General features: G+C 34.9%; 3 protein-coding genes across 11 annotated transcripts; 1 reads left to right on the top strand and 2 right to left on the bottom strand.

Moving 5' to 3' along the window:
• Nucleotides 1–1,484: 1,484 nt before the first annotated feature.
• On the top strand, nucleotides 1,485–4,887 carry LOC140825162 (uncharacterized). 3 transcript variants are annotated; one of them, XM_073186765.1, is made up of 7 exons: nucleotides 1,485–1,667; nucleotides 1,980–2,033; nucleotides 2,675–3,227; nucleotides 3,314–4,032; nucleotides 4,113–4,181; nucleotides 4,271–4,469; nucleotides 4,586–4,887. In XM_073186765.1, exons 2-7 carry the CDS (start codon nucleotides 2,031–2,033, stop codon nucleotides 4,654–4,656), a joined length of 1,614 nt encoding a protein of 537 aa, XP_073042866.1. In that variant the 5' UTR covers nucleotides 1,485–1,667; nucleotides 1,980–2,030; the 3' UTR covers nucleotides 4,657–4,887. The 3 variants fall into 3 exon arrangements, with proteins under 3 accessions (XP_073042866.1, XP_073042864.1, XP_073042865.1); XM_073186763.1 differs by having other exon boundaries at nucleotides 1,486–1,667; nucleotides 1,946–2,033; XM_073186764.1 differs by having other exon boundaries at nucleotides 1,651–1,783; nucleotides 1,946–2,033.
• Nucleotides 4,888–6,299: 1,412 nt separating this feature from the next.
• On the bottom strand, nucleotides 6,300–10,834 carry LOC140825161 (uncharacterized). 3 transcript variants are annotated; one of them, XM_073186760.1, is made up of 2 exons: nucleotides 10,479–10,834; nucleotides 6,300–9,502 (listed from the first exon to the last, which is right to left on the bottom strand). In XM_073186760.1, exon 2 carries the CDS (start codon nucleotides 9,437–9,439, stop codon nucleotides 6,434–6,436), a length of 3,006 nt encoding a protein of 1,001 aa, XP_073042861.1. In that variant the 5' UTR covers nucleotides 9,440–9,502; nucleotides 10,479–10,834; the 3' UTR covers nucleotides 6,300–6,433. The 3 variants fall into 3 exon arrangements, with proteins under 3 accessions (XP_073042861.1, XP_073042862.1, XP_073042863.1); XM_073186761.1 differs by lacking the exon at nucleotides 10,479–10,834 and adding an exon at nucleotides 10,162–10,429; XM_073186762.1 differs by lacking the exon at nucleotides 10,479–10,834 and adding an exon at nucleotides 9,865–10,132.
• A 4,808-nt stretch (nucleotides 10,835–15,642) lies between these two features.
• On the bottom strand, nucleotides 15,643–25,252 carry LOC140825168 (puromycin-sensitive aminopeptidase-like). Of its 5 annotated transcripts, none has more exons than XM_073186777.1 (33): nucleotides 25,193–25,252; nucleotides 24,311–24,385; nucleotides 24,167–24,211; nucleotides 23,919–24,059; nucleotides 23,747–23,822; nucleotides 22,412–22,488; nucleotides 22,042–22,155; nucleotides 21,859–21,933; nucleotides 21,671–21,778; nucleotides 21,366–21,578; nucleotides 21,210–21,271; nucleotides 21,094–21,121; nucleotides 20,924–21,010; nucleotides 20,802–20,827; nucleotides 20,081–20,144; nucleotides 19,914–19,994; nucleotides 19,729–19,776; nucleotides 19,598–19,616; nucleotides 19,459–19,463; nucleotides 19,333–19,344; nucleotides 19,136–19,192; nucleotides 18,951–19,060; nucleotides 18,799–18,879; nucleotides 18,531–18,714; nucleotides 17,771–17,919; nucleotides 17,556–17,694; nucleotides 17,335–17,481; nucleotides 17,143–17,224; nucleotides 16,883–17,058; nucleotides 16,267–16,377; nucleotides 16,070–16,186; nucleotides 15,923–15,994; nucleotides 15,643–15,824 (listed from the first exon to the last, which is right to left on the bottom strand). In XM_073186777.1, the coding sequence occupies exons 4-33, from the start codon at nucleotides 23,979–23,981 to the stop codon at nucleotides 15,744–15,746; spliced, it is 2,664 nt and encodes an 887-aa protein (XP_073042878.1). In that variant the 5' UTR covers nucleotides 23,982–24,059; nucleotides 24,167–24,211; nucleotides 24,311–24,385; nucleotides 25,193–25,252; the 3' UTR covers nucleotides 15,643–15,743. The 5 variants fall into 5 exon arrangements, with proteins under 5 accessions (XP_073042878.1, XP_073042875.1, XP_073042874.1 ...); XM_073186774.1 differs by lacking the exon at nucleotides 25,193–25,252 and adding an exon at nucleotides 25,005–25,150; XM_073186773.1 differs by lacking the exon at nucleotides 25,193–25,252 and adding an exon at nucleotides 24,936–25,118.
• Nucleotides 25,253–25,274: the final 22 nt, after the last annotated feature.

Genomic DNA, 25,274 nt, shown 5'->3' with positions numbered 1-25,274 from the left:
TAAGACTTAATCGATTTTAATTGAATCGAACTTGAGAAATGCATCTAAATTCCATTATTTATTTATAGCATAGATTTCGAATTCCATATCTCTAGGTTTTTTTTTTTTAAAAAAATATTATTAACCACCAATAATACTTCTGAATGAGTTAAAGGTAGTGTCTTCATGGGAAAATATCAGCTGACGTTGATCAACGTAGAAATAATTTGGAAGAGCGTTACTATTAAATCAAACGGTAAGGTTTTACTTATTCTCAGAGATGTAGTCAGGAAATATTTTGATCATGAACTGAATGAATCAATAAACAACTAAGATCTCCCATATGAATCTCCCTCCACTCCGTATCCATTTGTTGGAGACGGAGTTTTTTGTGTAGAGAGAAGCCCGTGACACGGGTATGAAATATGCTTAAAAAGATGTGCTAAAAAATGGGTTGAAAATTTTACTAAGTTGAAAATATAAGGTTAAGATTTAATATATAAAAACCCAATCTATATTATTAGGTTGGCCCAAAAAAATAGCATGGGCTGGGACCCACCTCAACTTTTAGGGTGGCTCCGTCCCTGCTTATACCCTTTATATAGTTATAAGTAATCTGATTTTGTCATATATGTAAAAGTTTCTTTTTATTTTTGAATTTTCTGTCAATTTCATTAAATTATTTATCTCAAAATTGGAATGAATGAATTGGAATCCTTTGAAATGTCTAAGTATATTTTTGCAATTTCAAATTCACTTTTCATTATGAAACAATCTCAAAAACTCAAATTTGTTTGTCTTGGAGACAACCTTGAAACACTTTACAACAAAAAATGGGCCGATAATCCCCGACCCGAGAAGCGTGTGATTCTTGGGGACAAGAGCATATTTTGTGTTGTGTAAATACATATCTTTAATTGTTTACCAAATGTCTTAGGATGACAGCAACGTTGGAGCAAGCAAATGAAAGCGGGCTGATCTGTCTGTGCCGGCTTCCTTCGATCAACTGAATTTGTAAGCAGATAATTTTCATCGTCTACATTTTTCCGGAGGTTGAGAGTTGATTGGCCAGTGATGTCGCACTTGGTTAAAGGCTCAAGCAATGGAATTAACCAAATAAGTGTATTTCTTCCTATAATTCATTAGCTCGAGCTCGTTTCGTATTACTTTTTAACTTGAGTTCAAATTCAAGTTGTAAACAATCATACAAAATAACCTACGCACAAAATTGACTGAATTTTTTTGAATATTTTTCAGCTCAATTCAATTTTTTGTCTATTTAGTCAATATGGATATATGAAAATTATTATATTATATATAGAATAATTATAGCCCTTTTTCTACAAGCGTGGAAAACCTGTAGTAGGATGATAATAATAATAATAAATAAATAAATAAAATTATATAATTTTTTATATTTTCGAGGTCCACTCAATGAAAAAAATTACTCAAAAAATTCAGGAGCAACTCGATACGTTCGAGCCACTTTTATAACGCAATTTAGCGAGTCGAACCGTCGCTTTCTGGAAGTACAGAGCGACCTTTCTGCACTTTTCTCTAAAAAACATAGTAATAGTATTTGATTGTATTTTTAGTTAAGACAACAGCGGACAGCTAAAAACACGTTCCATTCCTTCGCCGCAGGATCACCGGAATCTTGCATCGATTTCCTCTGCTTAGTTGTAAAGGTATAAATTTTTTAGACTAAGAATATAGCACCAGAGTGTTGAGTACTGCTTAGGGTTACGGATGAATTTCATTTTGATGAAATGCATCTGATTTTCAGACTCGTTCAGCATTCAATGTATGTGAATTTATGCTGGTGGATTGTGTTCATTTTTGTAATAATTTTAAGAATTTTATTCAGTGTTCAGTACTACTTGGTTGAAGAAGAGAAAAATCGATTCTTTTTTCAATCGATGAGAACTTTCTCGGATTTTCTGTTCATTGTTTATTTATGTATCAGTTGCTTGGCGCATTAATTGGCACTATTGAAGCAGGGGAGTTGGTCGAGTGAGCTGAGTTTCTTTCTTTCCGAGCTGAAGTGAAATATGGTACATCTCCATTAATGCTTTCAGCAAAAATATTGTAGTTTTAATTTTGTCGTGGTTTCGTTTATCTGGATGTTTTTTTCCTGGGATATACCTAGTTTAGTTTGGATTGCTGAACGTTTTGATGATTTGATATAACAATGGCGCGGCTTAAAGTTTTTTCGAGTAATTGAACAATGTGGTCTGCATGTAGCTTTTTGCAGTTGTTGGGTGTGTGAGTGTCCCATATGCGTTATGTGGCAAGATTTTAAACTGGAGGAATTTCCTTTAAGAAAATTAATTTGTGCTGATGTTAGTATTCGAATCTCTCGATGTTGATGAAGTGAATATTTTTTTAGAAATAAATAAAGATCCATTTGAATCTGTTTTCTTGTCCCTCTGTAAGATTGCATGGTAGTTTGTACAATTTTAGATTTCCTGCTTGCTTTACAATATTTGATTCATGGTTTGTTTCAAATTCATCTCCTCTGTATTCATGCATTCATGGATGATTATATGGTTATCTGGTATTTAAAATCTTTATCAATCATTCATTCCAACCTGAAAAATGCCACTACGAACTGACTTATGTGTGATAATGGTTGCTTTACCCTAAGTTTCATGTTGTTACTTTAAGTCTTATGATTCTTATTTGGGTTTTGCAGTCTTTTCCAAACAAAGGCATTTGGATGCCTATTAGATCTGGTTCTCAGGATAATGGAGAGGTGGCTGATGCTTCTACTAGAAATGAGCACAAGCGTGGTTATCAGTGGTTTGTTGGTTCACGTGAACAAGAGCTATTCTTCAACAAGAAGCAAGCAATAGAATCTGATAACAAAGGAACAAGTTCAGGAGCTACATTAATGAGTTATCCTTTATGGAGTGATAGTTCCAGTTCTCAGTCTGGAGGTCATGTTGGTGAGCACCTCGTCAACCCCATGACTGTTGAGGGTTCAAATCTTTCTCAAAAGAATGTCTTCTCTACTGTTTCCGCTGAGCCCCATTTGGAAAAAGGGCGTCCTGATGATCAATTTGGAATTGACTCATCAGCTTGTTTTTCCATGTCTCAAACTGTGGAAGATCCTCTATGTCTGAATTCAGGAGTTAGAAAAGTGATGGTTAATGAAATAAGGATCTTGCAGAATTGCTTGCCTGAATTTGTTCAGAACTCTAACCCAGAAACAAAAAGTGAAAAACTATGCACCATGTTTAAGAATGGTAATTTATCTTGTACTTAAATCTACTTATATTACTGCTATTTTAGTGGATTCTGCATTTAATGACGGATGAAAATTTTATTTCAGTTGAACAGGCCTGCAGCAAGAGAGATGCTATGGTTAAGAATCAGTTCTTTAGTGGGATAGATGACAATAAGCTCTCTATTGGTCAAGCCTTCAACAGAAGGAATTATGATACTGGTTCAATGGCGGATCAGTATGAAAAACGTATTGGCAATTTCATGTCAATTGGTTCTACTTGCCAGGGCCAGGAGAATTTCTATGCAATGGGCCCTTTCTACAATAAAGCCAATGAAGCATTCAACATGTCTTCGAGTTCTACTTATAATAAGGGGGACACAGATTTTACATCACTAACATATGTTCATAGTCAGCAAGATGCTACCTTTATGCCACAAAGAACGGTCCCCAGCAAAGAAAATTCTATGATGCTATCATTGGGTGAGAATCATGAGAATGATGAACAAACTACTATGTCTTTTGGCTGCTTTCAGGATGATCCTGATGATAGTAACACCTCCAGCAGACTCACATGCAGCCGTGATATTCTGTTAAGTCAAATGTCTGCTCAATCTTCTGCAGCGATGGGACAGATAAATTCTGTGGAGCAGATAACTGCAAATGTTGCCTCGGTAGCCGCTTCAAGGACAGATGGCACACTCAAGAATTTAGAACCAAAGACAAAGAAAGGAACTTCAAACAACTTCCCCGCCAATGTTAAAAGCTTATTATCAACTGGCATACTTGATGGGATTCCAGTGAAGTATATATCGTGGTCAAGAGAGGTAAAATCAGATATTATTTGGTTTTTCATTTCTTTTCGTGGCCTTTCTATTGATCTGAGCAATGTTATGGATGCATGCAGAAGAATCTTCGAGGTGTGGTAAAAGGGACGGGTTACTTGTGTAGCTGCCAGGATTGTAAGCTTTCGAAGGTAACAACTCTTATTCCGAAGATGGTTTCCTGACAATGTTGAGGCTAGAATTAACTCTTATGCTAAGTTTGCGTCCTTGCACTGTGCAGGCTATCAATGCTTATGAGTTTGAGCGCCATGCTGGTTGCAAAACCAAACACCCCAATAACCATATTTACTTTGAGAATGGGAAGACTATTTATGCAGTGGTTCAAGAATTGAGGAGTACCCCGCAGGAAGTGCTGTTTGAAGCGATTCAAAATGTGACGGGCTCCCCTATCAATCAGAAAAATTTCCATAATTGGAAAGGTGAGCCCATTTATTTGTTTATCCCTGGATCATCTAGGTAAGTCCTAATATCATCTCATTCAACTCTTTATCTTCTTCACTAGGAAATTATGTTTTTCTTGATATTTTATTGCCAGCATCATATCAAGCTGCAACTCGGGAGCTTCAACGCATTTATGGGAGAGATGACACGACCGTACCATCTTGATATGTCATATTTCCCGGATCTTCAAGGTTAGCTTATATCTGTTGTCTGGTAGCTGGTGGGTTTCAGAATAGGAATCACACATACATTTTAACGGGAAAACTAGTTTGGTTTTGCTAATTTGCAATTTCAGTGTGATACTTGGTCGAAACATTTCTTTGTTTTTAGCTTTCTTTAACAAGCATCTTGTTTGTGTAGCGATGTCGGTTCAGTAAATAATTATGCATAAATTTAAATGCTCTCTCTTCTTATATGCTAATTCTTTGAGTTTGGACCCTTCTATGGACCTGCAAACCTGTTAAACGACGTCCAAATCACAGCTAAAATGACAATTAAGAGGAACTAGATACCAAACCATGCTTCAAATGGACAATTTCTGATCCGTTCTATTTCATCACAACTTGGGTTTCTTCTCCTCTACTCACTAATAACTAGATACCAAACCATGCTTCAAATGGACAATTTCTGATCGGTTCTATTTCATCACAACTTGGGTTTCTTCTCCTTCTCTACTCACTAATGCCACAGACTCGAGCTTGACTCTCAGCCCGTAGAGAACTACAGCAGCTCCATAGGCAATCCAGGTAGTACCTCGAAGCCCGTACTCACTCACCATGCAACCAATGATCACATTTCCCAGCAGAAAATTGAAAAGCCGAGATTATGAGAAGCCAAAACCAGCACATTGTTAGCCAGCCACGACACTGAAAAGAAGAGGAACACCACTTCATATGGAAAGACGTTCTGAAGAAATTCTAAAAAACAATGGTGCCCGACATCCCAACAGCAAATTCGACCCACCTTTTTGACTTACTTTTGCTGAAGATGAAAAAAATTCTCGCCGTGGGATCAGTTACACTTAAAGGCACCACATACTGCAACCACTTATCACTTACGTCGTCCTTCTTTCCAGTAGGGAGAAACCCAAGACACAATTGTCAGCATCACACCAGCGGCAAACATCAACTTCTTGGCAAAAAATGGTAATGGAAACGAGAGCTAGAACGATGATCTTTATCACGATTACTGCACCAGTGGTGAAATGAGATTTGAAATAAAAGAAAAAACAAGGCAGGAAACCCGTTTACTGCGAATGTTGAGAGGTTCAAGTACACAATTGTATTAGAATAGAGTAATATCATAATTATAGACTTCAATTTAAAATTATAATATGTTACAATTTGAATTGATTATATTTAAGTTGACCATATCATAATTATAAAAAATAACAAATGACTAAATTACAATTTTGAAATAATTAATTAAAAACCGATATATATATATATATATATATATATATAAGAATATATATATCGGTTTTATATATATATATATATATATATATATATATATATATATATATATATATATATATTCTTCTATTCTTATAACAAAATAGAAAAAGATATCGTTCACAATTATATGATCCATTTGTACAACGACAAAAACAAATCCATTGAAGTCAATGTAGAATAACAAAATAGAAAAAGATATCGTTCACAATTATATGATCCATTTGTACAACGACAAAAACAAATCCATTGAAGTCTAATACATTGATATAAAATTTTAAAATTCCATATTCTGCCAGCACTCACTACTTTGTTTAGTATCGTTTGTGTAGCATATAAATTAAACGAAAAAATATTAAATAAAGAACACTTAGCAACAGAATTAAATTTTATTTACAAAACAATGAAAAATGCAAAAAGAATTCAGGTAGTAAAGTTCAAGTAATTTTTTTTTTATATATAAAATGTCTGAATCAAAATTTTGCTCTTCAACTCAATCGTCGATTCTGCTCAGATGAAATATGGTTTCGAACACTGGTAACAACTCTAGTTAGCCTGCTAAGCGTCTCACGTGCGGACATTGTTTCCGGATGGTTTTCGCCGGATATTGAAGTTCTAATGAAAATGGCTTTCCGGATTAAATCATCCCCTATATCGAACTGTCCACCTCGTACCATCAACTTGGCTCTGACTTCTAGCACAGTAGCTCTTGCCAACGCGAGTTCTTGCCATATCAATGGATTTAGCTGAGCGTTTGTCTGAACAGGTTTCCAGCAAATGGACTTATCCAACCAGTTTTCAACCGGGGTGGCAAACGTATGATCAGTTGCTTCTAATGCATCTGTGCAGAGACGAAGCAGCTCAAGAGCAGCACTGCACCGAGAGAATGTCATAAAGGTACGAATTGCAAGGGGCAATATCACTTCTTTCACGACAAAAAGCAACTCTGACGCCTTGAGCTCAACAACTACTGGGTCTTTCCCGAATCCTAGGAGCAAGAAACAGGCGGCCCATATGTGATCAGAGTGATTGGATACGAAGCCACGGCTAAAAACAGCTTGTACCATTGCTTGTGCTACTCTGGCGACACCCCTCTTTCGAGCATAGAGTTTTACGAGCTGGTTAAACTGAACGAAACCTTCCCTAGTACAGCCTCTCGCTATATTGAATCTCAAAAGTAACGAGGATGCTTCTGCTTCTGATCTCCGTGAATATGATGATGTGAAACCACATGTCAAGGAGCGCAAAATCTTTTTCAAGACCTGTCGATTCTGGTGTTTCTCGGGTATCTTATGAGCAGCCAGAGCTAAAATGGACACAGGGACCAGTGCTGGTGCAAACCAACCACTTGCAAGAGCCATTCTAGTTGCCAAACTCCTTGGTCCATCAGCATGGTCAAATATGGAAAAGCATACCTCAAAAAGCTGCAAAAGGAAATTGTTGCGTCTTAATGAACTGTTCTCACGACCACTCCATGTTGCATCCCTCAACAGCATCCTATTAACTGTATCCAAAAGTCTACTGGGACTAATAGGCAGCTCAGATAGAATAGCCCCCACCATAGCAAGGCCTAGAGTTAACCTACCAAGTTTTTCCTCAATGGCTCGTAATGCATCGATTTCTGTGACTGATTGATCGGTAATGCTTCCGAGCATTAAAGACATTGCCTCAACCTCTGATAGGTAAGAAAGCTTCAAGGGCTCAAGATTCATCACACCAGATAGGCGTGTTGAAATGATGACATGAGTTTCACCACCTAAACGTGGCAGCAGATCCATTACAAGTTTGTGATCCCACCAGTCCTTTTCACTCTCCAAATTGTCGATTATTAATAAAAAAGGAATGTTTCGCATTAGCTCCTTTCGGACCCTGGCTATTGCAGCTTCCTCTTGCTCTTCAAAGCTCTTGGTTCGACTTTTTTCTGTGCAGTTCTCCACCCCTACATCGATTTCTAAGAACGGCCACAAGTTCAAGTAATTCTGTCGAATGTATCGGCTTTCTCCTCCTATCCATAATACCATCTTATATCTTTGATGGAAGCGGTAAGCAAACTCTAAGAGCAGCTCGGTTTTTCCAATACCCGAGTCTCCTGACACACAAGCAATTCCTTTTCCATAGATGACTTTCATAGATCTCTTTCTCCTGCCATGCTTCCCACTGCTCTTTGATTTTTGTCTCTGCTGAGGTTGAGAAAACTCCGTGTTCTGCAATTCAATCTCCTTTTCGAATTCCTTCCACACAATTGGTTGTTTCCCTTTCCTCTTGCTACTTTCACTTAATCGATCACTTGTATTTTTGTCCATTGAATTAGTCCTCGCCCGGCCAATTGTCAAGTTCCTTTTCATGGGTCTGGCCTTGATCTTGAAATAGTCTCTCTCGGCATCTCCACTGATGTCTCCGAAAAGTAAAAATTCAAGCTCGGACAACTCCTTTTTCCGACCGATGAAATTCTCATTCCGAAGAAAAGGGAACTCTTCTTTCTCCACTTTTTCTCTCCACTTGGTCAGTCTATCCACAATACTTCTCCTTCCCAACCTCAATGCCAACAGGGTGACAGCTCTTAATATGCAATCTCTCCAGTTACCATCCTGAGCCTCTAGTTTCCACTCGTCAGCCTGTGAAAGGGAGTTGACAGAATCTTTCCATTCCTCCTCTAGTCCGCCATAGAGTAGCCAGAGCTCACCGCCGTATTTCTCCCAAAGATCTCCTCTTTTCTCGATAATATCTCTCACGAGGCAATCATCAGGGCCCAAATCAAAGTACACCGGAACCAAGTTCTTCTTCCCAGAGAATAATCTCAGCTCTTCGATGGTGTATGGGTTCCTGAATGACTTTCTGGTCAAGATAACGACTCCAAATGTACAACCATCCATTGCTTTCTCAACGATTCTATGCTTACGAGAACTTCGACATCTAGCCCTGTCTGTTACAAAACAACTCAAACCCTGAACCTCTAACTCGGAGCGAAGCCAATTGGCGAACCTGAGCAGTGAAGGCTTTCGTCCATGAAAACCTATGAAGACATCACAACTCCTCAGTCTATTTAAAGAAAAGGAATTCGGAGGAACTGCGATTTGGAGAAATTTACCAGGCCCTTTTGTTTTAGTATTTTGCTTAGAACAATCGTTCTTATGACCTATGTTGTAAATTGACAAGGGACTATCAGATACTCCCAATGATGAAGATACATTTTCAAACTTCCTGAGATCATTCGATGGACACCTGGTTGCACCAGGATAATCACTAGTTGACGCAAATATGGCGCTTGTTAAATATTCTGATTCCACAGTCCTACTCAAATCTAGGGAATCCAAGTTTGTGACAATAGCCTCACGTGAATTGTCAGAACGTGTAGATAAGAGTACTGTGCTTGCGCTAGGAGAAAAGAAGGGCGATTGATTTGCCGAAAAAAAGGCTGATGAGGATGATGAGAGATTCCTTAAAGATGAATAAGGTAACGGTCCGAATCCACGACTATCTTCTCGAGTATTCATTTTTACAGTCCCGCAATAAGACGTCAGCTGAAATTATATGCATTCTTGAAAAGGAAAAGAAACCTGAAATAGAGAACAAGGATTCAAAACTTCAAAATGTATAATATCATCAGAACTTGATATATAGGCCAAAAAGAGAATAACATCAATACATCACACAAGTAAAAACAAAAAGTGTAGCAAGCAGAGGAAATCAATCGTTGCAAGAGCAGACAAATTTAGTCTACGCAGCATGACAAATTTTCACATTCAATCGTCTAGGATCCATTTTGAACCATGAAACATCATCGTTGACATTCAATGGAAGCATTGAAGACCGAAGAGCTTCAAATTCAAAGCATTGTAGATCTAAATAACTTAAAACTCCAAACGCAATAAAAACAGCTAAAACAAAAGTTGCACAATCATAATTCAATAACACAAACCCCAGTAATCATGATTCAGATCTGAAGAACTTAAATCAAAAGAAAAAATTCGATCTCGATGTTTCAACATTATTTATTCTTTTTCACATCAAATCCAGGAACGCACGATCATTTGTTCGAACTTTATCCAAATCATCGTGATTCCCAGAATCAATTACAAAAAGTCAAATGAAAACGACTAAAACATAAATTCCCTTTTACCATACGCAAGCATCAACCAGTTAAATCATCGAATCTAAATGAGAGAAAAAATAGCTAAATCTTAAACGAAAACGACGCCTTCAAATTCCTATATACCTGGACTAAAGCTTCAAAAACTCGACTTAAATTCGTGCGTAGAGCCCACAAGCAACTTCTCAAAAAGATCTTTATGGAAGAATGATTACACAAACGTCAAACAATGTTTTGTTTTCACACAAGTTGACAAGTGACTATGCAGAAGGGAGTATTTTGTCAAAGGAGAGTGGACTGAAGTAAGAAAAGTTTGTACTATTCCAGAAGAATTTTTTTACTGTTCATGAGACCGACTTGCTCTTGGAAATTGGTAGAAAAAGGGCAATAAAGATTTTGATTCAAAAACACATGGAGAAAGAAAATTAGGGAAACTGATTTACCTTTTTCGAAAAAAATCTAATGGGTTCGCGCTTCTTTACCCTCTTCACAAAAACCCAGAACCCATTAGACCCCTCCAGATAAACTCACGTATATATCTAAAAAAATGCAACCTTTTTTTTCCTCTCTCTGTTCTGGCCACGCTCACTCTCTCTTTTGTTCTGTAACTCCTAACTAAATCCCATTAATCCCTCTCATTCGATCCCTTCACGCAGATATGCATGTATATGTAATAAATGTAGATATACTAGAAATAAGATATGTGTAAAACTGAGAAAAAAGGGGTCGGAAAAGTAATGAAAAACGGAGGAGAAAGATTGGAGGCGCAGAGCCATACAAGTGGGGTCCGACACAAATGGACGGATATGTCGAGGAATGCTGCTTTTGTCAAAGGTTTTCTTTTCTTTTATTAAAAAAAAAACATTTTGTCAAAGGTTTTTTAATCAACAACAAAGGACTGTAATATTTAGGGTGCACGCAGTATTAAACCTACAAATTTAACCTTTTAGCGAGCCTTATTATTTTATAAAAATAAAAAAATATCAATTTCTATAAAATCTTCACAATCATAAATTCACAAAACAACTTTTTGTCGGACTTCACCGATTAATACATCATTTCACAACAAATCAACAATTATTTAAAAAAAAAAAAAAATCAAAGTGATCGACAGCCACTGTGTGTGGGCCCACACCCACTCTATATCGGGGAGGGTCTTCCATTTTTTTTAAAAAAAAATTGCAAAACCCTGGCCTTCAAAATTTTGCTTTAGGGTTGTTTAAGAATTAAATAAATCATTATTGCTTTAGGAGTCCAAACATTCGCTAATTAATTTGTTTTTTTTTCCCCTTTCCCTTGCCCAGCAAAATTTTGAAGCTTGATGGTAGTTTGAATCATTATATCAAATAAGCCACCCTTATTCATCAATCCGCAGCGTTTGTGTAACATTTATTTGCATTAAAAAAGTAGTATTCTGCTATACATTATTATACAATGATGTTGAATTGAATGATTCACGTACATTTTGTATATATGGACATTATTTTATGGTCATTATATAGCGTAATTATTGCTTCAATAAAGCATACTAATTGTGGGATGGGATAATTAAATGCTGATATTTTAAAAGCAAGAGGATTAAATGGTGGGTGGGGGGGCACCCTAGCTCATTTGTTTCTGTTTGAATAATTGAATGATTATGTTGTACCACAATCGATGTTGTTGAGTTCATGGGTAATTAATTATTTTCGTATTTTCTCATCATTAAATCATGTGAATTTCTTACATGATATTGAAATTGACGTAACTTGTTGATGATTCAATGACTAAAATAACATATAATATCACTAATCTTGAAACAAATTGATAGAGTCACACTCGTATCTGTGAAATCTTGGATTTAGATATTCAATGTATATAATATTAATGATTTCTCGTATCTGTGAAATCTTGGATTTAGATATTCAATGTATATAATATTAATGATTTTTTTGAAAGGAAAAAAAAAGGCAACAAAACACATACGTACGTATATATGTATGTATATTTGTGGTCCTGTTGTCAAGAGTATTAAACATGTGTTTTTGTCTGAATCCGAAGTATCAATCTGCATTTGGAATTTTGTTTGATGGAAATTTAAAATCAAGCTGGCTATGGTCAATTTTTCAGACAAAAATCCGTTTGAAGTATTCATTGTCATGCAAATTTCTTGCTTTATTTGGATGCAACCAATGGTTGCTAAATCAAGGTGACGGATCAGGGCCGATCCTAATAATATTTGGGTTTGAGTCTAACTTTTAAAAAGAGATATCTGAATCATAATGTGTGTTCATATTTTTTTAGTTACATAGCAATTTTTCAAATTTAATCAATACGTCAAAGACAATATAAAAAACTAAAAGAATAAAAATATCAAATATGTCCAGACGATCACTAAAAAACAACCCGCCTAACAGTTTTAGAGCTAAAAATAATAATCTAAGTCTGTATAATCAAATTGTTCGGTAATTTCTTTTTCAATCGATAACATAACCAATCCATTCAATCTTTTTCGTGACATGGTTGATCAGAGAAAAGTTTTGATGACCTATATCTTTGAGAAACTTCGCTCTGAACTTGCTACTATGACGGGACAGTCAACAAGATTTTATAAGCAATATGAGGATTTGAAAACCGGATAAGCATTAAATCTACCAAAATTTCAGTCAAAAAATGTAGATTATAGATATCATATAAAGCCCCGAAGAAAGTAAAACTACAATAAAAATTTTAAGTCCGAACAAAGCAAATACAAGAAAATAGATTTAAAACTCCTCACGGATCTTTCAATCAAACTTAGAGACGACGCAATGACTGGAGTTGAGTAAGGTTTGTCTACATATGAATATTGGGGAAGATTGGAGAATAAATCGATAACAGACTAAGCAAGTTCCATTTAATAAATACTTGATTTTGGGTTATCTAGTAACTAGTATTATATATAATAATTTTTTTAAAAAAATTTTGGGCCCCAAAAAAGAGATGAGCCTGAGTCATTGAACTCATTTGCCTCTTAATAGGCACGGCCCTGGACGGATCTACACCCGTACACAACATATAATATTAAAATAAAAAAAAAATCATCATATTCTAAACGATATTATATCTATAAAAAATATTTAATTTTAAGATTTTCAAAGATATATTATAAAAAAATTATTTATAAAAAATGCCAAAAAAACATATATCAACATTCCAATATATTACTTCAATTTGGATTTTATTTTGATCGATGCCCAGGTAGCCAAGTGCACGCACCGATGGAGGCCGCATGGAAAATTTTAAAGTGTGGAGGCTTTATTTCGACACCATTAATAACGTGAGGTCCCATTTTCCTGGAAAAATATCCCAACATTTTTCACAACATATTTTTAAAAATATTGCGATAATTTAAACTCTGGTACTCAATAATAATATATTTGTCCATTTAAAAAAAAAATAGAAATCTCTAAAGAAAATAACAATAATAATAAATATTAAAAGTTTGTATAATAAAATAGAAAAAAACAAGAAAGGGATTATTCTTTCCCACCCCTACAGGCTTACCACAAGAAAGGGGACCTATCCACATGAGAAAGTTGTATATTTAACCCCCAAAAAAAAGTTCACTTATTCCCTGGCATGCTATTTGTTTGTCATCTGTCAAGTGGGATTAATGAGCTAATTTAATAATCTTTGTTGAATATGGTAGAATCTAATATTTTAATGTAAACGTTTTTTTGATCTTATCCTTTCACCAATTTTTTATTCGACAGAAAAAATAAAATAAAAATAAAAACCATCAAATACGGGGAAATTCAAGAAAAATTGATGTGAAAAATGGGGGTAAAACTTGTGTGAGACGGTCTCACGGGTCGTATTTGTGAGACGAGCTCTTATTTGGGTCACCCATGAAAAAAAATTACTTTTTATGTTAAGAGTATTACTTTTTATTGTGAATATGGATAGGGTTGACCCGTCTCACAGATTATGATCCGTGAAACGGTCTCACATGAGATTCACTCAAAATGGAGAAGCACGAGTCCCCAAATCAAGTTTTCTTCTTTTATCTTCGTAGCTCAAAACTATTAAATCACGTAAATTCATGCTCAAAACGATTAGATCATGTGTATTTTTCGTAAATATGCGACACAAGAGATCCAAGCATTCACCCTTTAAGGGGTAGCACAAGATATTTACAATCATATATTGTTAATAGATCTGAAACAGTTGATACTCAAATATCATATATTAATAACATATCTGAAACAGTTGATATTCAAATATCATATATTAATATTATATTTTTTACGTTTTGTACTGATTTTTATCCAAAAATTTATGGGCTTAGAAAGTCCAAAACAGTTTTTTTTGAATAAAAAAAGCATACATATTTTTTCCAACAGAAACTGACCACAAACCAAGTTTGAGTTGGATTTAGAAACAATTTAATCATAAAATAACTATTGTCAAATTCTAATTTTATAAATATTTTATGATTATTAATCGTATATATCTTAAATTTGAATATTATCGACCATTAATCAACATGATGTTTCTTGGGTTGTTTACAAAAAATTAATTTTAAAATAAGATAGATGTCGGAGTTTTTGCAATGGAGCATTTGCTTTTTTTGAATTTTTTTTACTATTTTTTATTTATTTATTTATTATTATTATTATTCGATTTAGACACATATATTATTAGTAAAACACGAAGACTACATGCAAAAAACGAGTTTTGAAATATGTTGGTTTAGTTTTCGGGAAAAATATATACATGCTTATCCATCCACTTATTTTTTATTTTATTATTATTAGTAATACGATTAATAAAAAAATAATAGTTGAAATGTGAAAATTCTTGAATTTTAAGTATACAAAATTTTTGAATATGTATTTTTTAATTTTTTAAACCAAAATATTTTATTTATTTAAATATATGTTGATTTAGTTTTAAAAATAAAAATAAAAGAAGATGTGTATTGAGTTTCGGTCCACTTATTATTTATTTTTTAAATAAGTTAATTTGAGCTCCAACTTCCATTTTTTGTATGTAGATTATTTGAAACATAAATCATTTTTTATTTTTTTCGTAGGCAAAAATTTAAATTTGAGTAAAATTTTCGAAAGATAATTTTTTTAATATTTTTAAAATAATATTTTTTTTAACTCATGGATCGGTTCATCATTTAAAATTATTTATCTTTCAATGTCGTCCGTTTACAAAGAACGGAAGTTGGAACTCAAACTCATTAATTTTTTTAAAAAAAAGTGAATCGACACATTTTTTTAAAAAAAAAATCTAAATCAAAGTATATTTAAATAAATAAAAGATTTTGTTCAAAAAAATAAAGAAAGATACAAATTCAAAAATTTTGGTTACGGAAATTTATGAATTTTCATATTCCAACTATTATTATTATTATTTTTTATTAATCATAATAATGACAATAATAAAATAAAAAATAAGTTGATGAATACTCATATATATTCGAAAACTAAACTAACATGATATTTTCGCTTAATTTTGTAAAACTCCAAATTCTGCTTTTTAAAAAAAAATTGTTTTTTTGAAAAACCCGATGTTTCTTGAATAAGATTAACCTAATAAAAATATGAAAATCCCCAGCCCCAATTGTATCAAAAAAAAAAAAAATGTTTCCGATATACTCGATCAAACTCCGAATTGATTCTCATATAAGCACACACATCTCCAACTGGTGGCAGTCCAAGAAACATAAAGAAGGATCAAGCATTCAAGCTCTTCGACGCGATCTCAAACACGTTCTCCGATAGCCCGTTTGCTGCCAGAATCATTTCGAGTTGCTCCTGCAACATTGTAATTCGATGTTATTAGGACACTGGAACTCGAAATCTTTTGCTGGAAGGACTTTTTCTCAATGTTGGTGAGAATATACTGTATTTACCTTCGCAAGAGTTTGACGAGTTTCGTCGTATCGCTTCCATCTAGATAAGGCAGATACCATTCGTGAAGCCACCTACAGCGGATGTTACACGATTTTAAGGAAACATGGCAGACGTCAAATTGGCAAAAGTTTCAAGTATGATCTGACCTGAGGATTCAGCTTGTCGAGCTGAACCACCATTTCGCCTACAAACTTGTAGCCCGATCCATCTTTGGCATGGAAGTTGACTGGACATCCACAGAATCCTCCAACAAGTGCGTACACCTGTATTCATTTAAAAATAAACAGCATAATTCTTGCAAAAAATATTTTGTTTTGTAAACAGCTTTTGGTTCGTTAAAAACCTTGTTTGGATTGCGCATGTCAAAGGCGGGATGGTCTAGGAGTTTCCGTACATTTTCAACGTTCCCAGGGACATTCGACGAAGCTTGAATCGCAAGCCACTTGTTTACCACCTGGTGAAAAGAAAATTAAACTTCTCATTTTGCATAAAACCTCACAAAATTACTCCGTTCTGGCCGATTATTACAATAAGTATGGTATCTCTAACTTTTGTTGCAACTTAGCCTACAGAAATATCGATGCACTGATATAATTCTGAGATTTATTATCATGCGGTACATAGATAAAGGGGTAAAGAAGAGAAAATTTTAAATGTCTCAGTTGCACAATTGGACCTGCAATTTTCTCTATATACGTTCCACACGTACCTAATCAAAGGTATGCCGCCACACTAAAAGTTGCATACTAAAAGTTATAACTAGTAGTACATCCAACCAAAAATTATAAACTGCACGGTAGTCAAAGCGCAATGCTTCGACACTTTGCTACATGCACAGACAGGAGACAGCCACGCAGGATAGTGTCGGCAATTATAGCCACCAAATGAAATGATAAAGGTTCCAGATCAAAAAGATTCAGAAACAAAACTAGATTACCGAGAGATACGACAGGGCATACCAAGAAATCGTTCTGCCACTTATTGTAGAAATCAGTCAAAGCCTCATCCCGAATATTACCAGGTTTTCGATCAAGAGCTACCAAGGCCGCAATTTCATCGGTCATATTCGTGGAATTTCTATATTCGTTCAAGACAAGATCAGTTGTTTCTACATCTTCAAGTGCACCAAGATATGCTGCCAAACCATAGACGCATCTTTATATTAGTTTAAGTTGAATTTAATTATAAATAAAAATAAATACAAATATCAACAACATACCGAGGGCAGTATTTTTGAGAGCACGCCTTGCCATATCTGTATGGTTAAATTCATATTGCTCAGAACTCCGGTTTTCTTTCACCTGTGAAGCATGCACAAGAAAACATACTCAAAATACCAAAATTTCGAGGAATGACGAGTTATTTCTATTTCTTTTTTTCACAAGACTAAGAGAATATGACAGCAATGCACCGTATGGAGCAACTCTTCTTTCAATTCAGACGCAATCTGCTTTCTGATGAAAGTCCTAACTATATGAACAGCATCAGGGTCAGCAACGTCCATCAAGTCCATTATTTCCCCTTCACCAGGCAGAGTAATTGCCTTGGCAATAAATTCCTAAATAACCAGCGCGTGTAAAGAAAATTCATGAATCTACAAAGAAAAAAAATGTGAGACAGATCTGTGTATACCTTATCCAAGCTTAAATCACGAAGTATGCATTTGATTCCGTGCAGAAACTGATTATTTAAAACCAAAGGCTTGTCGTTCTGAAAATCAGATACGAGGCCAAGCATCAATTTTCTTGCCAACACCTGCCCAGCCTCCCAACTGAAGCAGAAAAGGATGCTTCAGAATTTCAAGAAATTCAATGAGTAAACGTTATGTCTATTTCGAAATTACATACCGATTGAATTCGTCAGAATCATTGGCGAGGAGGAAATAAAGATCATCATCAGTGATATCAGAATCCAGTCGAATAGGAGCACTATAACCCCTTAATAAAGATGGTATGGGTCGCTCTGGGATGTCGTTGAACTCAAATTCTACCTCTTTCTGCTCAAAATGAACAACCACAAGCTTAACATATTGGAAGAATAATAAATAAGATCATGACTGTAAAACTATCAAATGGAACATGGAATGATTTAAACATCTTGAGATGTGAAGAAGTGCAAGATTTCGGAGACTGATCACTTGAAAGCACCAGATGGCTCACGACAAAAAAAAAAAATGAATATGTTGATGGATAAAATCAAAGCAATTGAAAATACGATCAGACCTTCAAAAGTTCTGGAGACATCTCTCCCTAGGATGCTAACTCAAATATCATTTGATTCGTCTTTAAAATTATAAAACTCTAGTCAAGCTAAAAACATGTTCAAATAAATTTTAGAGCCGAACTGGAACCCGAATAGCTCCCAAGTCCGACAAATTCATCGACATTTATTAGATAATTATTATTAAATGAGCTAATGAGTTTGAGCATAATTGGAGCCCACGGTCGATAAATAAAAAGTAAAGATAAATTTGAGCACAAAGCAGCTCAATGAGCTTCCAGTTGAGTGCCAAGTAAGAATACTCGAGCTCGAGTTTCTAGATTCTGACTCGATTCAATTCATTCGCAGCTCTAGTCATCACTTAACAAAGCGTAGTTCTAGATTAACCTTAGTCACTCTGAGCACTGTCGTGTGGACAGCTTGGCCATTTTCAGTGAGACTCTCCAACTTTCCTTCATGGTATACTGAGGATAAAGGCATGTCCTTGCCATCAGAGCCAAGAAGACCCAATGCTACAGGAATAAACATTGGCTCTTTAACTGGTTGTCCTGGAGTTGGGGGAACCTCCTGGCTGCACGACAATCAAATTATGCTATTCATCGAGTCAACAGCCAAAAAAAGAAAGTTGGATTTGAATGAAAACACGAGTTCTAACCTAAACTTGAGAGAATAAGTTTTGGATTGGGTATTATAGCTAGAAGCAACCTTCAGACGAGGAGTCCCAGCTTGGGAGTACCTACATTTCCATTTAAATCAAGTACCAAAGACAATCTATTGTTGAAAGTTAAAGCAGGGATAACAACATACCAGAGCAAGAAATTGGAAAAATCAGCACCATTCGCATCTCTCATGGCAGCAAAGAAGTCTTCACATGTCACGGCATGCCCATCATGCCTCTCAAAATATAAATCCATGCCCTAAAAAGATGAAGTGATTCACTTAGAACGGTAATATATGGTTATATTGGATCAGGCAACAATGTTCTTCTTTACCTTCCGAAATCCTGAACTACCCAACAATGTTTTGTACATTCTGACCACTTCAGCTCCCTGATAAAAGCAGATTCAAATAAGCAAAGATAAAACCAAAACTAATCCATAACTCCGACAACTCAAATATCCCTAAGCACAAGGGACCAACCCTCAGCCCAAGGCAAAAACAAATGATTAAAGGACAGAAACAAGCCAACCTTTTCATACACCTGTAAATAAGGAAATAAAACCAGGAACAAAAAAGAACAGTGAGGCAATTGTCCAAACAGATAGAAGAAACTTCAAGTTAAAGAGATAGAATGATGATGAAGCCAGAGACATACCGTTACTGCATGTTTTAATTTAAGGCCAACCATCACATCCATTGCATCAGTAGAAGAAAGAGCCAAAAAACCCAAACATCAGATGAAAGTAATGAAAAAATCACAGTATCCGAGTCAAACATAGAAAATAGGCACTTGCCAGTGTAAAAGTTATCCATCTGTCAAAAGCAAAAACGAGAAAGAAGTTCATACCATATAAAGAAAAGGTGGCACTAGGTTTAGGACAACGACCTTATTTAAATGGAATTAGCAGAAGAGTATGTTTGAAACCTTAATATAAGAGTGAGGTCGCACAGGATGAGCCATCGGACCAGCATCCTGAAAATCAGGATCAGGATAAACGCCAGTGACTACAACTCATGATGCTTGATAGGTTCCCATATATCAAACCATAAAAAGCTGAAATTGATGTCAAAACGTAAGTCGAAATGCAACTAGATTACTTTTGCCCATACCTGAGGAAATTGATAAGTTCTAAGTGTTGAAACGTCAGCTATCCGTTGTACTGTACGACTGCCCATGTCAGATGAAAATTCCTGGAAATAGGCATTTCATTTAATGTTTTCGAGCGGGATGCCAATATAACCTTAAATGCCTACTTCAACATGAGACGTGTCTCCACCTGATCCCGGAAAACAGTGAGGCCTTCCTTCAAGCTAAGCTGGAACCAATCCCGGCATGTCACTCTGGAATTCAGTTGAATGTCAACATTAAAGTTAAGTCTGCATAACAACTCAAATGGTGCATTCTACAAGATTACAGCACAAGATCACAAAATTCATTTCAAAGAACGCAACTGGTGCAAATCATAAGTGAGCTAAACTTCCGTTTTTGGGGAAAACAATTCCCCCCGAAGCAAAAGCAAACATTCTCGTTCATTTTTTTTCTTCTCCAAAAATATTATTTTATCCTTTTGATATCTTCGCTATAGTACTCTATTATTATATTAAAAGACAAAACAATATTTTAAATTATTTTATAAAACAGATTCTGACATGATTCGACATCTCCAGTAACAAGTTTAATTTTCCCAAAAGAAAACCAAATAAGTGCTATAATTAATTCTCTTACGAAATCATGCGAAAAAAAGAAGATAACTAGCCAACCAAGGTCACAATCGAGTATTCCAATATACAAGGTAAGAAAATGGATAAATAACTAGACACACAATTTACTTCCCGATAACATTTCCTAAAACTCCCAAACCAAACAAGTCCTATAGTTATCTTCTGAAATCATGTGCTGAAACAAAAAAATAGCCAATCAATGCACAACTGAATACTCCAATACATGAGATAAAAAAGTAGATAATGTCAGGGCAATGATGAGAGCAACAAGCTAACCTGTTTCCTGTCCAGTTGTGAAAATACTGCAAAAACAGATGAGAAAAATTAAGAACGGGCAAATAACAGTTAGGTCACCAGTTCAAGAAAATTTTAGTTGCAGTAATCCAAAGATGACACACCTCATGGCCAATGACTCCCAAAATTGCAGCATAATCTCCGTCTGTAGCAGTTTCAGGAGATGCAAGGACAAGTTTGGAATTAAAAATCTGCAAAAAGTCAATCAGAGAATTCAAGGCAACATATCGATTACATAAGTTCATAAAAAGCAGTGGATGGCTATTCAACATACATTCAAACTCTTGTTTTCCATGGCTCCCCTGTCAATCAGGATGAATAGAGATCCTTTAGAAATGTTTTAATATATATCTAAAGCATGAAATACAGACTTCGGAGGTACAAACTGACATGTTAAAATCTGGAACAGCTACAATATTAAACAGATCCAGGTCATACTCTAGCCCGAATACCTATGCAAAAAGAAAATATCAAAGAAGTAAAGAATTAATAAAGTGCATTTAAGGCAACCATAACCTTGAGCACTTAAAAAAGTATACATCTCACATCTTCATCCCACTTCATTGAAGCTTTCAAAGAGTACATGGCATGAACTGTCTTTGGCAGATCTTGCACAGGGGTCCAGATTCTAAGTAAGACCTTTCGACCTGAACGTGTCATAAAAGTGTCATCTCTGCTCTCCAACTGTCCAGCAACTAAAGCAAATAGATAGCATGGTTTCACAAAAGGATCCTCCCATATCACGTAATGCATGTTCCCCTGCATTAATGCAACAAATAATGCAAATCACACTGCCATCTACATCAAAAATCATTTTCAGACACACAAAAAAAAAAGAGAAAATAAATCACCTCCATGTCTCCTTGCTCTATAAGATTTCCGTTAGACAACAATACAGGGTATAATGACTTGTCAGCTTCAATACGGCAAGTGTATTTTGCCATGATATCAGGACGATCCTAATGTTGTAACCAAACTTTTAGAAGCAAGTTTCAAAAGAACAGATGCACAAGTTTTGACATCAAATTCAGTAGCATACTTGATAAAATGTAATTTTCCGAAAACCCTCTGCTTCACATTGTGTGCAAAAATTTCCAGAGGACTTGTAAAGCCCCTGTATTAATAATCCATAAAGAACAAAATGAGAAATCAGACACAAAACATAGATGTGCATCGATAAATTTACATACAATCACAAGATGGCTCCAAATTCAGGAAGAACCTCTAAACTTGTGTTCTTCTCCGGATAGATTTCAGTGACAATTTCCAATATAAATTTACCAACTGGAGGTGATTTGATAGTCAGGTGGCGTGAGTCTATGTGAAAATCATCCTCCTGTAAAGAAAGATTTGTACTCTATTAAGCACCAAGGAATCAAGTGTATATGATATCAAATAAACTTTTAAATTCTGAGATCAGATAAAATTTTCAATTGTGAGTGTGATAAATGGCACAATAGGAAAATCAACCCAGACACCAAAAAAAAGGGGATTAAATAGTATTATCTAACTAATATAGTGAAATTGATGCAAAAAATCATTTATGAACTGACAGCTTAAACAAAGTTCAGTACATGCCTAATGCCACATACCTTCAGTTCCTTGCCATCCATCTTAAGTGAAATCAGTTTCAAGTCTACCCCATCCAAGACTAGAGGTGGAGAACAACCTGTTTATGAAGATAAGTAGACGATAGATATTTTTTCTCAAGAATATCCAAATAATTTTAGTTATGATAAGACACGACTCAAGGTCCCTTTGCCAGCATAATTGAAAAATAACGACGTGTAAATTCACATAAGATACTATAAATTAAAAACAAATTATCATAGGAGGTGTAAGGTGCACTTAGGTGCCTAGGTATCATACAGTCCAGGCCAAGGTACAGGCTAGGCATAAACCTTTTCAAATGAGGTGCACTGAAGTTTAATATAATAAAATGTAAACACCGGAGTAAAATTTCATAAACCATCCAATATGGGCTTTACAAACTATTAAGCCAAAAAAAAAACAAATATTTGGTCAAAGGAAAACACTTCAAACAGCGAAGAAATCTAACTTGTGGAATTCTAATTCAGCTTTTCTTCAAAATATGAGAAAACAAAAACCTTTTTTTTTACTATTTTATCCAAACACAAACTGCTACTGTTACTTTGAAAAAGACACTTGCTTGCCAACAGGGGCTAATCATTTTAGGGGCTAGCCTGGGCTCCTTCCTTATGGGCTTCCCTATAGTGGCCTAGGCTAGTGTCTTTTATTAGGTAAATGCCAACTCTAAATATATTTATGGGCTGTCTAATGACCCAATCAATTTTTTTAGCTTGAACATGCACTTCTTTTGAAACTATTTCTTGCAGATTTGAAGTCATTTGTCTTAATTTACTGGTTTGGTTTAAAGAAACAAAAGAATACAAAAGAATATATTTAAAATCAATTATATTTACATTTTTATCCTAGAAACATAGATATAGAAAAAAATAAGATTGTATCAAATTTTAAAATTAAACAAAATCTTTGAACTAATAATAAATCAACAATATTAAAATTCTCAATTTTGTTTTCAGGAAATCATTTAGAAGTATTAAGCATAAACAAATTATATATGAAATTAGGAATTTGATTTTCATTTTATTAACTCATTAGTTATTTAATTAATTTTATTATGAAAAATATTGTGAGAAGTGGCATAGATATAGACAGATGAAATTCAAAATTCCGATTTAGTCCCCTCAAACACGAGATCCTGGTTACGCCCCTGCTTGCCAAACATTTTTTAAGCCAAGTGCTTTTGTAAGTGGAAAAAAAGAGACAGCAAATTATAAATTTAAAGGATAAGAAACAACAGGACACAACTTCAGATTTGGTAAGTTTTTATAGCGAAAGAAGGGAAGAAACAATCAAAAAATATTAAAAAGATGATCAGATACCTTCAACTTTTGAATATACATCAATTTTGGAAAACACGATAGTTTTTTCCTCACCAAGGGTAAACTTCAGATCAACCTAAGAAAATGGCGTAAGTTCAGATTGGTAATGAGAAAAAATTTCAGAAATTCATGTCCATTTATTAAATCTGTCAACCAGCATCTAGATGCATACTGTGTCAAAGAAGTAATCAGGTTGCTTATAGTCCTTTAAAAAGATCTCTTTCGGTGTCTCCATAGTAGATTCTTCAGCTTGCTTTGGCAGTGGTGCTGTTGCAACTGAGCAAATAATCCTTCTACCAATACTCGGAACGTGCTAGAAGATGTTGAAAACAAGTGAAAGGAATTGTGTTACCAAGAGAACTTGACGATTTTATAAGTTTCAGGAAATCAATATGCTCCCTTATGAATGTATAAACTTACAGGTAACGAGTGATTTGATAATCGACAACTCTTCAGATAAGAAACCTAGTGGGAATAGTTAAGCAAGTAAGTGTATTTGAAAAGGCACAATCAAAACAGGAGAGTGATATCTGAAGCCAAAATGCATAAGCAAAGCACACAAACCTCGGAACTAGGTAAGTTTCTGCACCAGCAAATATTTTTTACCAAACGCCCCCTAACACGACAACTTAAGCGAAGCTGAAATATTACAAAAGATCTCTCAGAAAAAGATGTCAATTTAACACTTGAGATTCAAGATGCAGCGTTCATTTCCAACAAGCAGAAAACAGCAATCCAATCCTTTCAACTGGTATCCGAATTACGACTCGCAAAACTTTGTATACGCAGCCAAAAAAAAAAAAAACTCTATTGAGTATCAAAATATTCAAAAATAGTCATACGACAGAGCCATACATTTCCATAACTTTTTCAACAATGAAAGATATGAATATAAACACGAGCTAAAGAAACTGAAAAATTGAAAACAAAATATAGATCGAGGAATTACGGGAGTGTTAGAGACCAAACCCATGAGACACGTCTTTGACAAGATCGAAGCTTTGCATGGTAGAAACAATCGAGACATTATACAATCAAAACAACTCTGACTCCTAAATAATCTGACAATAACGATTACAACTTACTTCACAAAAACCAGTCTGTGTATTCAGTTCTTCCTATAAACCATGTAATACTTTGACTTCAATATTTGAAAAAAGAATCGATTTTTAACTAAAACAAGGGATACCCAGATAAAATAGCACCATGGGATTTCAAGGAGAAAGCGAAAAACGCCGCAATTGATAAAAAAGAAAACCTGAGCAGAAATTTTAGTGAAACAGAGAGAACACGGGCTCTTATAAGGTCGTACACCGTATGGATAAATTGAAATTATCGGACAAGAAAAATCACACATATATATATATATAATTAAAATAATTAAAATAAGAAATACAAAATAATTAAACTCTAATTCCGATGTCATTGCCCTGCCATCTTGGTTACCTTCTTTCTTGTATGATCATGAGTGAAGAGAGAAGAAATAGCGATCTCTCAGAAAAACCTAAGGACAAAAGTCAAAAACTGA

This window comes from Primulina eburnea, chromosome 3, assembly GCF_022965805.1.
Source record: "Primulina eburnea isolate SZY01 chromosome 3, ASM2296580v1, whole genome shotgun sequence".
NCBI lineage: Eukaryota > Viridiplantae > Streptophyta > Magnoliopsida > Lamiales > Gesneriaceae > Primulina > Primulina eburnea.
Note: the sequence above shows the minus strand (reverse complement) of the source record. Positions and strands in the feature narration are given on the sequence as shown.

Excerpts from the sequence above, each read along its gene's own strand:
- LOC140825162 (XM_073186765.1), top strand. Across the intron at positions 3,228-3,313 it reads ATGCACCATGTTTAAGAATG|TTGAACAGGCCTGCAGCAAG; the intron begins GTAATTTATCTT and ends ATTTTATTTCAG. Across the intron at positions 4,033-4,112 it reads ATATATCGTGGTCAAGAGAG|AAGAATCTTCGAGGTGTGGT; the intron begins GTAAAATCAGAT and ends GGATGCATGCAG.
- LOC140825161 (XM_073186760.1), bottom strand. The coding sequence starts at position 9,439 with ATGAATACTCGAGAAGATAGTCGTGGATTCGGACCGTTACCTTATTCA.
- LOC140825168 (XM_073186773.1), bottom strand. The coding sequence starts at position 25,103 with ATGTGTGATTTTTCTTGTCCGATAATTTCAATTTATCCATACGGTGTA. Across the intron at positions 21,122-21,209 it reads GCTGTTCCAGATTTTAACAT|GGGAGCCATGGAAAACAAGA; the intron begins GTCAGTTTGTAC and ends CCTGATTGACAG. Across the intron at positions 15,995-16,069 it reads TCGACAAGCTGAATCCTCAG|GTGGCTTCACGAATGGTATC; the intron begins GTCAGATCATAC and ends CATCCGCTGTAG.